Source organism: Athene noctua, chromosome 2 (assembly GCF_965140245.1).
Source record: "Athene noctua chromosome 2, bAthNoc1.hap1.1, whole genome shotgun sequence".
Classification (NCBI taxonomy): Eukaryota; Metazoa; Chordata; class Aves; order Strigiformes; family Strigidae; genus Athene; species Athene noctua.
The window spans coordinates 111,712,601-111,730,226 of NC_134038.1; the positions used below are offsets into that span (position 1 = coordinate 111,712,601).

General features: G+C 35.7%; 1 protein-coding gene across 1 annotated transcript in view; it reads right to left on the bottom strand.

Moving 5' to 3' along the window:
* Positions 1 to 1,028: 1,028 nt before the first annotated feature.
* PAXIP1 (PAX interacting protein 1) overlaps positions 1,029 to 17,626 on the bottom strand; it is a 35,318-nt gene continuing 18,720 nt past the window's right edge. Inside the window, exons 7-21 of the mRNA XM_074899914.1 lie at positions 14,860 to 15,583; positions 13,930 to 14,024; positions 12,868 to 12,963; positions 12,394 to 12,531; positions 10,982 to 11,103; positions 10,235 to 10,419; positions 10,057 to 10,100; positions 7,452 to 7,519; positions 6,957 to 7,059; positions 5,965 to 6,133; positions 4,091 to 4,191; positions 2,717 to 2,851; positions 2,558 to 2,633; positions 1,952 to 2,016; positions 1,029 to 1,509 (exon numbers count right to left, since the gene is read on the bottom strand). Of these exons, the coding sequence (XP_074756015.1) occupies positions 1,498 to 1,509; positions 1,952 to 2,016; positions 2,558 to 2,633; positions 2,717 to 2,851; positions 4,091 to 4,191; positions 5,965 to 6,133; positions 6,957 to 7,059; positions 7,452 to 7,519; positions 10,057 to 10,100; positions 10,235 to 10,419; positions 10,982 to 11,103; positions 12,394 to 12,531; positions 12,868 to 12,963; positions 13,930 to 14,024; positions 14,860 to 15,583 (2,133 nt within the window). The 3' untranslated portion in view covers positions 1,029 to 1,497. The remainder of the gene's footprint in view (positions 1,510 to 1,951; positions 2,017 to 2,557; positions 2,634 to 2,716; positions 2,852 to 4,090; positions 4,192 to 5,964; positions 6,134 to 6,956; positions 7,060 to 7,451; positions 7,520 to 10,056; positions 10,101 to 10,234; positions 10,420 to 10,981; positions 11,104 to 12,393; positions 12,532 to 12,867; positions 12,964 to 13,929; positions 14,025 to 14,859; positions 15,584 to 17,626) is intronic.

Below are 17,626 nucleotides of genomic sequence, written 5' to 3' on the forward strand. Positions count from 1 at the left end.
TCTCATTTACTATATTTTGTCACCTTACCAAACGTCATGCTGACAGAAATTTTACCGTTCTTGTTATCATCATGTCGCCCCTAACTGCTGACAACAGAAACAGCAAATACAGGAGTAGATCGGGACAGCTGAGGAACCCACAGTCAGCAACAGGCAACAGGCACAGTACTGACCTCCACAGGACTTCACTCATCTTCAAATTTACTACCACTTACAGCCTGAATTTGTCATTTGCTTAAGCACTTTGTTGAACTGAGGCATGGGAAGAAAGGCAACAGAAACAGTGGTCAGGTATCAGGTGGATTTACATTTTAAGCCCCGGCACAAAAGAAAGACTTGAAATTTCTCTGTAGAAAGGTTTGCTTAAGTTAAAAATAGCAGCTTACCCCAGTTTAATGATACTGTATTTGTAAAAGCTTCTCTGTAAAATTGTTTCACATAAAAACACAAAATGCTTCAAAAAAGGAGTGTGACAAGCTATTGTTTGAAGTAATTTTCTAACTTGTACTTTGAATTGTCTATGAATGGTTCACAAGGTGCTATAATATACTTGATGCTGTACAGAGAAGGGAGTATCTGCACTGTCCCACCAGTTGAATGGCTTGCTGATCAAAGAATAAATGCTTTTAGAATGATTTTTTCATTTACTAGAATCTAAACTGATAAAAACAGGAAAGTCAGATGATGAGAACTTTGTGAGTATTAGGAAATACGACTGAATATAGATTCAGAAGACTGTTTTTAGTATTTATTTAGTAAAACTCACTATACAAACAAACGTTATCACAACAGTTTAGTATGCAGGGCTATAGCTTCTCCTTCCTTCAAGATGCTTCTTTGTTTCAGTAAAAACATATAGACATTTACAACAATTTCCCTTTAAAGCACTGGGATTTCATATATTAAAACATACCTGGTAAACTAAGCTTAAAATAATTTTACATTGCTTGGAAAAGATTTGAGTAATTTACTCTTACCAGAGTGCCATTGTTGCACAGTATTAAAAAAAATGAACCACCACTAAAATATAGAGTAAAACATTTAAAAGTACATTTATTTAAAATGTGGGCAAAATATCAATATAAAAGAAAATAGAGTATAAGAAATAAAAATAAAGTACAAAACATTTTCATCTTCAACATCCATAATTTAATAGATAGCAAGCCCTTTTATTTGTACATCCAAATTACAATTTTGGCTGAAATACCATAATTTACGTTAAAATGCATAAAAACGGGCTAATCAGGATACCTAAAGTGGGCTCTTAAAATGGTAGTATAATACAAAACATAGTAAATTATGTTTCAGCATAATAAAATTACACATCCTAAAAAAGATGCAGTTTATTTTTGCTTTCCTGCTTTAAACTGCTCATCATCCCTAGGAAAACAGCTGGAAAACAGCATCCACAGGAAGTTTTAGTTGCTTTATACAATGGCTGAACAGCTAGATTTAATGCTCCAAGGATTCCGAAGCAGTAAGGCATTTCACTATCCATCAAGTAAATTTATATGTATGTTTGTTAAGAAAGAACAATTTTAAGAAATGACTGCAAAATAGAACTTATATAAAAACATGTATAAAGACACAGAACCCTTACTGGGCCCCTCCACTGTGTTTATCAAACATGGTTTATAATCTTCAGTAAAAAGCTCTTTTCCTCAGCTGCAATTAACTCGTGACAAATACTTTTCTCAGTGTTTGTTTAAATATTGTTTAATATTCTACTACTATTACTTTCTCACAACCCTACCTCCCACCACCACTGAAGTATTTCCTACCAAAAAGTAATTCCACTTTGAATTTAAGCTAGGTTTCTGGGTTTTAAACTACCCTCCTATCAAGTAAACATTACACATCCTAAAAAATTATAAATAATTACTTCCTAATTAAGAAAAACTTTTAGTAAACCACACTTCCCTAAGCAGTAGACAGCCTTTACACAAAAAGGATATGATTCATAATCCAGTGTTTGAGTAAGTACTCCAGTCAGGACGAACTCAGCATTGTGGACATCTGGAAATACCAAAAACATACCTACAGTTCACATCCTACAAAGGCATTCTTCCTCAATCTGCATGTGCATCAGGAGGGGCCATTCTGTACCTTTCTGTTCTTCACACAAAGGTGTAGGGGAGAAGCCCCTCCTGTTACCCATCACACATTTCACACCGCAAATACCAGACTTCCCCATGCATGTTTTTGATAATAAATACAGCATGTCTTGGGAGTTCTACACTGAGGTGAAAATCGCTGAAGTGCAAAATCCCAGATATTTAACTAACTTGATGAATACTGAGACAATAATCTTGCCTCATCCAGGACTGAAGCCCCAAGTTCAAGCCTACCCTTCCAGAGATTTACGGTGGCCTAAAATACCTCTATTAGAAATAGCAAACAGCTGCCTCAGATTTCTCCATGATTTGCAGGACAGACCATGTATTCCTCTACTATTACCTGAAAGCTTCAAAAGATTTATTTTCTTGTAAAATAATTTTTTTAAAAAAGAAAAAAAAACAGCTATACTGTTCCAATTACATTGATCATTTATACATACCTATGCCTCTTGCGAAATATTCTCGACATAAATGAAGGTCATTTTCACAGGAAATCAAGATTATCTCCGGCAAACTCTACACAGAAGAAATACATTGTAAACTCAGAATAACACAGTAAGAGATTACCAGTAATTTTTAGAAAGCAACACTGTACACACTTTATTCTGCTTATGCTCCATGAGTTTTCGAAAAGAAGGTTGTTTAGATAATACTTTTCCTCCTGCACATTCCACAATAGCTTTCATGGTGGAAAGACTGGGACAAATTCCAGGTGTAATGTAAAAATATTTTCCCTAAAAAGAGGAAAGAAAGAATAAGAGTAAGAAGTTTGTTAACTGATTTCTGCAATGCCTTAAGTTTTACTATCATGTGACTCTTCTCTTAGACAATCACAGGCAGGCTTTGTAAGCTGGTGTTAGATATCACAGCTTATGGCAACAAATTCGTCAGATGATGAGTTGTCCTTAATTACCACTGATGTTCTCCCTGTAGGGACAAACCCACAATTTTGCTAAGTTTGAACAGCCTAGGTGTGCTTATTTCAACACCTGGAAAATAACAACTAGGAAACCTTCAAATGACCACTAGGTTAAACTATGGTTTTAAAAACAAACAACCAAACAACAAAAAAAAGTAACTGCAGCTTGGTAATACATATAAGAACATCAATGCTCCTTGCTTCTTCAAGCACAGGGACGTCTCAAGTATTGCAAAAGAACTTTAATCTCTTAATTAATAGCCAATATATTACTTTCTGACAAAAATTACCCCACTACTTTTCTGAGAGCAATACAAGTGATCAGATCACAAAGTAGATAATCTCTGTTTATCAGCTAGGAATAAACAAATAACCTTGCTATCTTTAGAATGCAAAAGTGAGTGAAATGTAGTATGTAGACTTAATAGAAGATATAGAATCTTATTCATTACAAGCTGTAAAAATACCCTTTTTAGATGGTTTGACTCAAGAAAAAAAACTCAAGTTCAGTTACACTGTAAAACCTCTAGCAACTTGGATCTTCATATACCTCTTTGCAGTGTGACATTTTAACTGGAGGCGTGAAAACTATCTTGCACCCTCCTCACAAACAGCCTGGTGGTAAGTGCAGTTTTCAAGGAGAATCAGAGCATAACTCCCTTTGGCTGAAGTGAAAACTTACTCCCAGGCCCTTATTTCTATGGACAAGTGCTTTGACTACCAGGTTGGTGTTAAAAAACAACCAACCAAAGTCCCTTCTGTAAGCTGCATTTTACAAATAAAGGAGCAATGTTCTAAATTTTGTAAGGGAACAAATACTGTTAAGTATGTTTTGTTCACATCTACAGGATCCAGTCACTCAGAGAGCTTAGATCCATCCCAACAATGCTTAGGCAGGAAATGGGCATAAAGTAAAAAATAAAATTTAAAACAAATGCTTCATGTTATACGCTAGTCTGTTTTATTGCCCTTGGCTACAAAAGCTGTGGTCCAAGTGCTGAAAAATTTAGGTTGAAAAGCTCTGAGTATTTAAATGTCCTTTTAAACCGCATACCTTGAACAGTGGAGCTACTTGTGCTCTCTTCAGAGACTCTTCTAAACTGAAGCAGAATAGCACCTCAGCTTCAGCATCTCTGAGCACAAAGTTCTGCTCATCTGAAAAAGACAGACTGATGATGTAATGCACAAAGACAAAAACATTCACGTAACCCAGAATCTAAATTGATTAGAAAATGTTGGCAAGAGGGGGACTCTAAATGGTAAACACTTACTAATTTTAACATGAGTATAATACTACCTTTTATTAGGCATCTTACAAGGATGACCCGCGATTACTTGGAGAATAAAACTGTATTTCACACTTGTGTATCTAGCAACAACCACCATCCTATGAAGTCCCTTTTTCTGAGTTACTGGAGGAACTTGCAAACTTTTACTTATTGATTCTCTACAAAGGAACAGAATGATTAAGTTTAAGCACAAACCACTGTGACAACCTACAAGAGGCCCAAAACTGCCTTCAAGTTCTCATGCAGCCTTAACAGAGCAAACTTTCCATCTGTTTCCCTTGTCCTGTTACTTCAGCAGGGGCTTTTTTTTTTTTTTTTTAAATCAGGGATGGAATTTCAGTCTTAACTTCATCTTTCCACACAAAACTATGTCAAACACATTTCTAAATCAGATTTATTCAAAAAACACAAATTTAAAGAAAAAAAAAAAAAGATGGAGAACAAATTGGTCTTTCCAAGGATAGTTCTGATAACCTGCAGAAGATGGTGTTAATACTTTTCCACGAGAAAAAGAAAGCCATTAGGACAATTTTTCTAAATAACTGCCATATTTGCCATCATTGTACTAGGTACAAAAGTGAAGGCAGCCCATTATCTACAAATCCACTAAATGTCAGTAGATTAAGTATTTCAAAACAGTCATCCTTCTAAATTCCCAGGCCTTCTTTATTTTCTAATAGTTTCCAAATGTACTGATTCCCCAGTTCACTGATGCTCAAGCAAGTTGCCTTCTCTAGATCTATAAAAATGTTTGCTCGTTTATTGGTTCATTATCCATAGATTGAAGTCTTTGTGATGGTTAGGCAGGTGTATTATACATTTGCTCCTTGCAAGCAAATTATATACAAAGAATAAAACAATCACAAAACAAATAATCAGCCTTTAAGAACATTTTCTTCAGATCCAACATCCTTGTCAAAAGATCAAAACTATCTATGTTGTTTTTCTGTCAACAGAAAAACAGTGTAAACACAAAGTTAGTTTCTTCCAACACTGTTAAGGTACTAGACTACTTAACTTCAATTACTCAAATGATTTTTGTGTGTATTTCCAACAGTGGCTTAGTTCCTTACAGCTTCTATTTTAGAAAAATTACTGAAACCAAAAGTATTTGGGGCCTAAAAAGTAATGTAACCATAGGTAAAAATCTGCAAATGTTTATATGAGAAACAAATACAGTGCTTAACAACATCCAACTATTTAAACACTCTAAAGCAAACCTTTAAAGTATTTTTTAATTTATTATTTCCATTTAATGGAAAGAAACTGTATTAAATCAAATGAAAACTAAATTAAACAAAATGCTCTGTTGAAAGAGCACTCAATTAAAAAAAAAAAAGTGATTATTCTTGTGACAGCTTTATTTAACAATTCCAACATAACCTTCTACCTCAAGTGAAATACAAACTAGCTGCTAGTGTAATTGCTTAAACATAACACCACTTAAGAACTATGCTAGTACAATTTGCTGTAGACTTAAAATCTCTGCTTTCAAAACTGAACTCTTTAGAAAACTGGCAAGAGACACTAAAGTCAGAAGTCAGAACAACAAAGTGTATTTCAACTTGCATGCTATCTTCCCATACTTGAATCAATGAACCTTAAGTTTATTATAGAAGGTGATACTAGTTAAACTTACCAACAAACTTCTGGCATTTGAAACACTCTTCTAACCACTCTGGAGTGACTATGTGCTTGACTACAGAAATTGCTGTCAGGAACTTGACAGTTCGGGTCACTTTACTGGCAATTAGATGGGTACATTTCTGGGCAGATTCTGCTACTTCACCTCCAAGGATATAGAGTTTCTGAAAGTTGTACAAAACACAAATCAGAATGGAGTAGTCCTCTAAAAACTGGAGGAAAAATGAAGAATCATCACCATCAAATAAATTCAAGATCCTAATGAAACAGTAAATATAGGAGATTTCTGTGTTACAATCATTCCTTTACTAAAGATGATTAAAGGACAGAATTTAAAGCCATTGAAAATCCAGGTACTTCCAGACACAAATCTCATCTGCCAGGACTGAAAGCTACATTCTGCTTCTGCAGTTTTTTGGGTTGGGTTTTTTTAAGCAAGGAAATAACTATAGGACACAAAATTTAAGTAAGCAGATTAGTAATTTTCCTCTTTTCTATGGAAGGTACACTGCAGTAAACTCGATTTGCCAGTCTTTTCTTTGAATGAAAAACATGTATTCTTTAAATACACCAGTTCCACATGTATTTTTGACAATACTGAGCAACTATCCCTTTTTTCTTTTGGCATTACAAACAGCAACTAAACTAGAAAAATCCTGGGTCTTACCCAGTACAACCATCACCACTTTTCTCACCTAAAATTGGTCATGAAGTTTTCTCATTTAAAAACAAATGTAGAAGGGCCTTCTTGCCTTTCAAAACAATCATAGAGAAAGAAAAAAACAAGTACCACAAAAGCGCAATTATCTGAAGCAGAACAGTTACCAAATAAAACTAATTTCACAAAAATTATGTAAAAATTATTAAGTATGGGGTTTTATCCATTAGAAATACGATAATCAAGTCTTAGATAGGAAAAATTCAACATGAAGAAAAAAGTTAACAGATGTTTCAATGTAGTTCATAAGAGATAAGCATGAAAGTCACCTTAATGTACTGTTGAACTTGCATAGGTTCAAATCCTGTGAAGAGTACCATTGGCGTCAATTCTGGGGTGAGTTTTTTAGTAGGTGGTGGTAGGTCTTCAATCCTACAAAATATATGAAATACAGCAGAATGAGAAGCTTTGGCCTGAAGTTTACTTTGTTTTGTTTTGTTTTAAAACTAGACAAGCAGACTCTTGCAACTTTTACCAGTTGAATTACCCGGATGAATGAGAACTAGGCACAATCACTCTTATTTTGAAGAAAAAATTACTAGGCTGAGAACAGGACATTTTCTCCTGTTTTCTCCCAGTCCTCTTACTACTTCACTCTTTAGTCACTACTTTACTCCTGCCAGTTGAGTAGCTGGCAATATGCAAAAAACGTTGATAGTTATTTCAATTAGCAGGGCAAAGGATGGAACCAGACTGATGTCCAGCTGACACTTCTGTGGAAAAGTAAATTAAGGATTATGACACTGATTGCTCACTATTCTTACCTTGCTCTTTTGGAAGATGGCTGAAGACTGGATTCATTTTGCTTTGGTTTCAAAGGCAACCTCACACCCTGAAATTAGATCATCTACATGTTTATATCTGATTTGACCAGGGAAACAAACTTTATTCTGAAATAGGAAAACTATACACTGATCTTTTGAGACTATATCAAAGAAAAGTAAAACACAAATGAGAAAGACACACTACTGAATGCATACTGGTGCACCTACTGCTTACACAACTGATGTGAGCAAAGCTGAGCATTAACCACAGCTTCTCCACAAAGTTCTGTAACTATTTAAGTGTACACCAAATAAAATACTGTGGGACTTTTTTCTTTAAATAAAGTTGATAATCATCAATGGAAATCCCCCAAAATTAAATGAGAGACTGGAAAACCCATCCATTTGTTAAATACTTGAAGGCTATAATATTATTCCAGGTGTTTAAATATCAACAGAAAATACTGACAGCTGTGTTTTAAACACTTAAGTTCCCTAACTACCTAAACAGATGCTCCATAGGATGCTATGGTACTCACTGGATAGACATTCCTGCCTCCCCAGAACCAGATCGGCCACCACAGCATTTCCCCAGGGGTAGAGAAATGTAGCTTTTAGGCTCTCCCTGGCCTAAGTAACTTGAAACCACAGCTCTCACTTGCAGGAGGCATGTGACATCTATTAATTTTTAACCTTCAAATCTACACCTGAAATTTAATGAGGAATACTAGAGGCACATGACCAGAACGACAGGGAGCATTATTTCAGCCTCGCTGTGAGGATGGTCCTTTGGGAGGAACAGGCCACAGGGGTTTGTTCCCTATTCTCAGGGACATGCATTTTTATGCTAGGCAATCACTGGTAAGAGCAGCTGAAAGAAAAGCGCAGGCACTCACTTTCTGACAGACATTTCAACTATGAAAATGCAAAATGTAGATGGCATCAACACCATCTGATAGACAGCTGTCCTCAAAAGAGGACACCATACTTTAAATCCAAAGACAAACAGAAATGCCTACTGTGAAGGCAGTGAAGTACCTTGTCTGACACTTCCACATGCCTGGCATTTTCTATTACCAAATCATATTCTTCATACGTGGGCATCCTGAGGGGAGCTGGACAGATTACCTTCAGAAGTCCCTTTCAACGTTAAGTTACAAGACCCTCACTTCACATGGGCAAGAAGGGTCCCATATAGTAAATACAGAAAGGGAGGTACTAAATTAGGCTTTCTGACCTCTAAGTTCTCTTCATTTGCTACATAAGACAAAACATGGGCCGTCACCTGGTTTGAGTCACACAAAAGTGGCATATTCCCAATTCTAAGATGAACTCAACTGCAGTGTGAACACAAAGGGTGATGGTAACAAACTCAAAACTGAAACAGTTAAAAGCTATTTTAAATATTAATAGTGCATAGTGAGTATCTTCAAGGATTTTTCATTTTGCCACACAAATTTTTGAAGGTACTTAATTTCCTAAAATTAGTTTACTACGGGCCCACAAAACAATTCCACAGGGGTCTGTAAGAAGGTTTCATACTTATGACCAGGGCTATAGTAGTGGCTACTTCTAAACAACAAACACTGCGCCAAACCCTATTTAAAGTATTAGTTCAAATTAAGCTATTACACTTACTAAGCTCCTCTTTTCTGAAGAGGATATAAAATGACTGAGATAAGAAGTGAACCAGAACAAAAGTGGTATGGCAAAATGTTTTCGTGCAATATAAAATGTTATCTGACAAGTCATCTGTTGTACAAATGAACTGAAAGCTCACTAGGTCAAATTGGGACTTACTTTCATCAGGACAGACACTGTGAAAATAGTTATCAAGTGTAAATGTGAAATGGGAAGAGAATTTGTAATACAAAAACTGAAAAATTTTCTACATATTCAAAACAAGGAAACAGTTCAGAAAATAAGTTGCAGTTTCCACCTCAGCTCTTACACCTGTCTCATGTTTGCATGTTTCACAGAATACACTACATGGTAAGAACTAAATGTTTTGTATTTTTAAGGTACCTTCTTCATGTCCTTACTGTTGTTCATCTACACTGTTGTTATTTCCAGGGTTATCAACTACACTTTTTAAAGCAAGATATATTTTTAAATTATAAAATATATGGTATATATGCCCATGGTTTTAGTTGTTAGGATATTTCAAAGAGATAATATAAAGTAGTTCCACCCTTAATTTACATTATCTATTCTATTAAAAATTTAGTCAATATTTAACAAAATTCTTATGGATTTTTGGTGCTCTGCCTTAAAACCCTTATGTGGCCTGATTTCATGTACTGACTCAAAAAAATACTAAGCCCTTTCTAAAGGTCTGATGTAAAAATTGAAGACTGAAACACTAGCCCAAGATGTCTCAAAAGTAACTTGATTTTGTGTATCACGTGCAAGTTCTTAGTTCTACAAAACATGGTTTCTCAGAGCAGAGAGAACGCTAGCAGGAAGTACAGTCAGGAGCTTCAGTACAGGTCTGTGTTAAGTCCCTCTGGCATGCTGCTCACACCATAACACAGTGCTCACACATCAAAAACACTGAAGAGTAATCTTATAAAAATAGCTGTATATTTGTAATAATTCCACATACCATTAGAAGTTCTGGTGATACCTTTAATGGGACTCTCCAAGCATCTAGAAAATGAAGAACAAAAGAAAAATTAAACCACTGCAAAGTTATTTATAACAGAAGACACATGTTTCTATTCATTCAATGGGTACATATATAAGTGCTGCAGAACACAGAACTTTGGGACCAAAACTCTTACCAAGAAGGTTTAAAACTAGATGTTGACTAGGAGAAAGTGGATCTTGAAGACTGAATACTGTATATCGACTGTGTTGTATCTGCCGTAAAGCTTCAAAATTTCCTAGCAGAATGTCACAGAGCCACTGTGCATTTACACATGGTATTCTCCACTCTTTAGCCTTCTCATACTTCAAGCCACTGGGCCTTATTGTTCAGAGATGAAGAAAAAAAATAAGGTATTTCAGTAAAATAGATAAAATAGCAATTTCTAATAATAAACCTAAAATACCCTTATTTCTGTGTTTGCCTATTATCTATTTCAACCATGACGAAGTATATACTCTGAAAAAATACTTTTGCTTTACATGTTAGTAAAGTCAATTAGGGGAGAATTTCTGCCTCAAATGGAATCGAGTTAGACCCAGATTTAACTTAATTTTCCCTCCCCCAATGTTTTAAAATAGTTCTTTTTTTTAAAAAAACCCCAGGTATTTTACTTGTAGATGATGTATTGGCATCCTTTATAAAAGAATGTAGAACAGTGGAAGTAAAAATAACTTTTCTTTTGCCTGTCTACAGAAGGCAAAATTTATCATGCAACAGTGTGCAGTAGATTAGTTCAAGAAAGTCATCAGTAAGTTTGTTGCTATCAAATTGCAAAATTGATTAAAATTGACATTCTTATAATGAGATGTAACTAGCACCTCACATTAAGAAAAGCAATAGGCAACTGAGAATGTGAGTACTGCAGAGATAAACCACTTACTCTTTACAGATGAGAACTGTATTGCTGCGACACAGATAGCCTGTGTATTTGGCACCTGCTAGGTAGGCCATTAGTTTGAGGTCATCTCTGTCACTATCAACAAATCCTGTCACAGAGATTATCTGCAGACAGAAAGAGACAGTTAACAAATAACTGAACATAGATGGTACTTACAAAATATTCCTATTGAAAATATTTTTCTGTTACTAACTTGTTTACATTACACGAAAATATACAGTATCATGACCACGGCATATAGGCACTTAATTAAAACATGGCTTGTAGGGTACATAGCAATACAATTTAGAAGTGATTTGTTTATACATAAAATTTTCAGGTTTCTAGCACTAGTTCTGACTCAGGAAGAACCATTTTCATTCTTCTGGTCAGCCTTTTCTCATTTACAAAGACTGCAGTTTTACTATGAAAGAACTCACAGCTTGTTTTTACCCACGTCTCACCTTTCTTCTGCTGCTGTTTATATTCAGGAAACAGAAAAATGCTTAAACCCACTTGCCCTACTCTACTTTTAAAAGTCTCCAGCCACAAAGCCACATAACCTGTGCCAACTGATTATAGGTGGTGAACTGTAATTCCACTTCTTCCATTCTTACCCTTATTTTTGCCAAGTTTTAATTTTTGCCATTCTCCCCTTTTATTTAGGAAAAGGCATCAGCAATTTTGTTGCTGATAATGACGTTTATTACATTATATATTACATTTACTACTAACCACTGTGCTCACATGCATATTGTTATATTCTGATTTTCCCAAACCTGTATTTCTTTTTATGTCTTTTAGAACAGGCTAGTAGCAAGGGTATATGTCTGCATCCAGCACAAAGAAACACAATGCCAAGACATACTTTGGCATCTTGTTTTATACTGCACAGTGCATTTCAAGATGCATTCAATTCAACTGCAAGTTTACCTTTGAACCCCAGAAAATTCAACTTTCCCAGGCTCCTCATTGCACAGGCTACTGGAAGTGTGACCTCCTATTCCCTGATTAACAGCACAGGCTTTCTTTTGTGGTATTTGCTAGGTATTGACCCAGAAAAACCCTCAAAAAATCCCCTCAAAATGTTGGGTTATATACTGTTAGATGTGCTGTTAGTAAAAAACTACACAGCTTGGATTCCTGTCATCTTGCTATGACATAGGAATACTATGCCTATGTATAACTCAGGCAATCTTTGCACCTCAGCACTCAGAACTTGGTAAGACTTGCAAAACACTCCATCACCCACTATTATGCACCACATCAACACAGAACCTTAAGATTAATAGAAGCTTTTCTTCCGAGACAGACAAAATGTGCATTTTGCTTTGAGTAAGCACTTTCTAGATATATCTTAATACTGCTCATGTAATGAAGCAAGCATTCTTTAGAAATAAACTTTTTCATCTTACATGTTGAGAGCATGGCTTTCCTCCTGGTGGAAATGCCACTGGAAAATGAAGAGCTCGATGAGGTGGTACCATTTTCTTCTTCTTCAAGATTGAGTTCAGCCAATGTGCTGTAATACATCTCTTCCTTTCTCTTAAAGCCTATGAATACATCCATAAACTGCTTTTAGAAACCAAAATACATCTTTATTTTAAACTTTTTTCTACGATACAAAGCTTCAATTTCATTTGTTTTTCTGTATTTTTTTCAGGATTCTCCTTCTCAAAGCATCTTTTTTAGTGTTCTCTGGAATAAATCTACTCACTACAGGCATTATAAAAGTTTGTTACACCATAAACCACAAACCATAAAAAAGCACATAATGAAAAACTTTAATTTTATATTTGCAATTTAAGCATGAAGTACATACCGTAAAGCCTGACCTTTCCAGTAACAAAACGAAAGCATGCATGAATACACGGCACTAGTTTGCTTACCTGAGCATACATGTTACTGACTTGGCTTTCACAGAGAAGATGTGTACACCTGCTTGTAAGGGTAGGGTCCACTGTCCCACCATGTGCTTGAATGATCTGGTAAGAGAACAAACCCAGAACTTCTAATATATGTAACAATTTTTAAATTACCCTAAGAAACAAACAGTCTGATATGAAAGCCTACTCTTTAGGACACTTGCCACCATTAGTACCATTTCACTGAAGAGTTACCCCCCCAAAAAAGGTTTGATACCTAGCTTAAGAACATTTCTGAAAAAAACAAAAATGTGAAAACAAAATTAAATATGCACCTTTTCAGTGAGCTACAAAAAGTCTATTTTTTAGAATCAATTAAAAATACCCAAATAAAGATATATAAACAAAAATAACCCTTCTCACATTTTTTATTTTTGCAGACTAACTATCAAACAATTTTTCATGAATTATTCAATTCTATCTCAGCAATAAACACAAGTGCTGTTAAAAATGTCAACAGCTTACTTGATTATGCAAAATTGTAGGGAAAATTCAACTATAAAATCCATCAGAAGTTTCTGAAGAACATCAAAGTCCTCTCATTTAGGAAAGGATACAATCAGATTTTTCTGAAAAATAGAAGTTGGCAAAAAATAGAAACACTCTATTCCTCCATCTTATTCACTCAGGTGGATAGCTCACAGGCTACTAAATGCCAAGATCATATGAAAAAAGTCTTTTTATACAATCAAGTTAAAGACAGATAGTAATGCTGTATTACATTTGCTGCACTACAACTGCGTGATTAAAAGCATAAATCATCAGGAAATACTTAAGGCTATAACTTATTTAGCTAATGTTACGACTAAAGACCTAATTCAACCAGGCTGCACATCTAAAGCATTTTTATTACTTTTTCTGGTCAGCTGCAGTTGAATAACGGTTTTTAGATTGTAACACAAACATTACACAAAAGGATACCTAAAGAAAAGTGAACACTGCTAAAATACTTCCAATGATTTCTTTTTGAATTTAGTTACTATGACATTATTCTATCAGTTTTTTAAAAATACAGCAGAATCTTACCCGTTTCCAGGTCGCTAACAGCTGTTTGTCAGACATCTGTTCTGGGTAATCAGCAATTGCAAAGACACAGCCCAGTAGGAAATACTCTTCTGGAACTGGAATAGTTTGGCACATAAAAGAACAAAAAATTAAATACTTACAAGTCTGAAGAGTTCATCTCAGAACATATTTGCTACACTAATCTTTCCTATCACCAGGTTATAACCATCATTCAATTCTGAAGTAAATCTTTCTCGAGAAAAGCAAGATCCAAAACTGCAAAGCTGACAGCCACATCTAAAGAGAGAGTTGAACCCCGGTTGTTTGGGGTTTTTCTGTTCTGGGTGGGTTTCTTCCTGGAGGAAGAGGGCTAAAGGGGCAGAAGGAAGGGGCACTGAAAGGAAAACGTAAGACAACTTACTCTTTTATACAAATCAGTTACAAACAGTCAAAACAATCAAAGAGCTTTCAGTTCCACTAGCATGGACAGAATTCAAAGCAGGGCATGGGAACCTTTACCTGATACTGAATCCTCATTAATTTACTAGTATTTCCAAAATTTAAGATGTCTTTCCAGTTGTTATGCTGTCTGAAAGCTTTCCCCTTCCCCCCATCCAAAGAAAAAAAAAAATTTAAAAATGTATACTATGCATAGAGAACACTATTCTCATAATTTATATGCTAGTGGCATAAAGCATATATTTGAAAAGAGAACCTCGTCAGTGCTCTCCTGGTTTTCAGATTTCTGTATCACTAGTTACAGTGATCATTAGTTATGATTTAAATCTGTTTGCCTAAAAATTAGTAATACAGGTCCTGAGCCATGAATGGCATTTCTTAGTCTAACAATCCCATACCATAAACATAGCATTATTTTTTTCTATTCTAACCCACATTATGTCATGTCATTAGCCACTTTTTTTCCAGGATCAGAAGGCAATAATTACTAACTCTCCACTGCTGGATCATGTCCAAAAAGCGGCTGCTGTTGCAGTTGCTGTTGCTGCTGGTGGTGTTGTGGCTGCTGGGCTGCAACTTGATGCTGTAGTGTTTGAGATGTCTGAGTTAAGTGTTGTGTTGCCTGATTCTGCATTTGCTGTTGCTGATGCTGTTGGTGTAATCGCTGTAAGTGCTGCTGCTGTAACTGCTGCTGCTGCTGCATTTGCTGCTGCTGATGTTGCAGCTGTTGTTGTTGCAGATTCTGTTGCTGCAACTGCTGCAACTGTTGCTGTTGTAGCTGCTGCTGCTGCAACTGATGAAGTTGCTGTTGCAAAGCATGCTGCTGTTGGAACTGGAGCTGTTGCTGAGGTCGGTGTAGCTGCTGTTGAGCGTGTAACTGCTGCTGTGGAAACTGAAGCTGCTGTTGTGCAAACTGGTGCTGCTGATGAACTTGCTGTTGCTGTTGTGAAAACTGATGAGGCTGTTGCTGTTGGAAAGACTGCTGGGATATCTGGGGTTGCTGCTGCTGCTGTTGTTGTAGCTGCATAAGTTGCTGAGGTTGAAGGTGTAAAAGAGGATGGTGCTGTTGCTGCTGTGCTTGATGTGACTGCTGTAATAAATGTGTCTCTGGTGTTAGTTTCACTTGACTAAACAGCACCGCATTTGGATGTGCCTGTTGGCTATGATTTACTTGTTGTTCTAAACCTTTTGTAGGTGCTGAAAGTGATTGTAATATCTAGAAAACAAAGATTAGTTTTGTGATCTTTTTGTTGTCATTCAGTTTTAAAAATATTTTTAAAACTACTGGGAAAATACAATTCTCAAAAGAACCCTATGCTTAAATATACTGTGAGCTAAACAAAAGTCTTTAACTGTTAATAGCAAAATGAAAACACAGGACTTACACATAGAAAAGCGTGGAGGTACACAGCTCCTAAGGCAATGCACATTTTAGCAAAATTTAAGATTAAAACCTATCCCTGTATTATTGATGATATCTCCAATAGCATTATGACTATTAACAATTACACTGATCAACTCACTCAACTGTAATACTAATTTTACATTCCTGTTGGCTCATTAAGTTCAAAGTTTCTTCAACTTAATTGCTAATACTGCCTTTACTAATCATAGTGCTGTTTGAAACATGGTAACTTAATACAACCTCACTTTCTTTTGAACCAATTCAGGAATATTTAGCTCTATTTTTTTAAACTGAATCCCAAAATACAAAGAAAAACATCGATGAGCTGAGCACTAATAGTTTCTTGGGGAGAAAAACCCTACCCACCTGTACCTAAGAACAATCGATTTTAGGGTTCTACAGAGTGCCAAAGTAATCTGGAGTTCAATTTCATTTTTAGATGCAGAACTCGTCATTAAAGAAAAGAACATTTCACACTAAGCAGACACAAGTTAGCAAGAAAGTTTTTAAAGCATCAGAAAAGGGAAAATTAGGCAAATTCCTAAGATTATGATGAGTTCTACATATTTACTGAAGAATTTTACTATAAACTACCTATTAAAAATTAGAAGGAGCAATAGGAAACTCTAGATTTGCCATCCATAGTGTTTTAACTGTGAAATCAGCTTTGGTGAATCCTGCGAAGCTTGTTTACTGCACCCACACTATTTCATCACATACGGTGTAAACTCCAGTGATGTGTGTGTGTGAGACAGAGTAAGTAATCAAAGCACATCACTACAACACAACGCCAATTAACTGTATCCTCTCAATGAGATGTCCATCAACTCTTCATCAGAAGCAGCTCAAGTGTTTTTTACAATCAAAACATCTCAGGTTTCATCTAAGCAATTTTGATACTGTTGGTATAGCATACATTTACAACCACAATTATCAATGCATTACCCATCACTAATGTCTAGACAGCACCACAGTATAAACATTCAATAACTATACACAAAAAGAATGTTTCCATGGCTCAGTATGAGGAGATAGCTTCATGCTGCTCTCCACAAAAAAAAGTCCCAAAAGTCCAAATTACAGAAGCTTCAGGACACATATTTCAAAATAAAGGGATAAAACTTTCAAAAGTATCCTAGTGCTATATTCAGAAAGTACCTTTGTATCTACAAAATGCCATATTATTACAGATCTTGCCATTCAGCAGAAATCTGAGGTTCAAGTAAACACCAACTTTCCAAGATTTTGCACCAAGATGTGGAATCCACCCAAGACTTGTACCCAAGCAGGATACGAAGTGCAATTTAATCTAACAAGAGGGAAGTTTTAAGCAAAAAAGTAGAATTGGCATTCCTCCCTCTAGAAAGAGCAGATTCACAACTCTAAAATGCAAAGCTTTTCTCCACATGGAGCTAGCACAACAGCCTACACAGCAGCCTGATACAGTACCTGAGAACAGTCCTTGCACACCACAGTCAAGTCTCTAACAGACTTTTGGAGAACAAAGTCTAGCTGAAGAATGATACCATCAACTGCTCTGTAGCTCTATAAATATTACTTAAGAAGAATACATACACAGGGACACCACTAAATAATATTTGATAATCCAATGGCTGGGCTGTAGAAGATGTGGTGTTCAGACATGAAAGCATCAGCCAACTTACCAGCACTGGTCAACTGACCAGGATGTTGGCAGTTCTGCTCAGTCTTACCCAGAAGTCTCAGTCCTTAAACAATTCAAGGCATCAACAGGAGGAATCTAAGATTCAGTTCTAAAATGAAGCCTGTATTTCTATTTCATATTCAGAAGTCATATAGACAACAAAGAACCAATATTTCTGAGTGACTTGACTT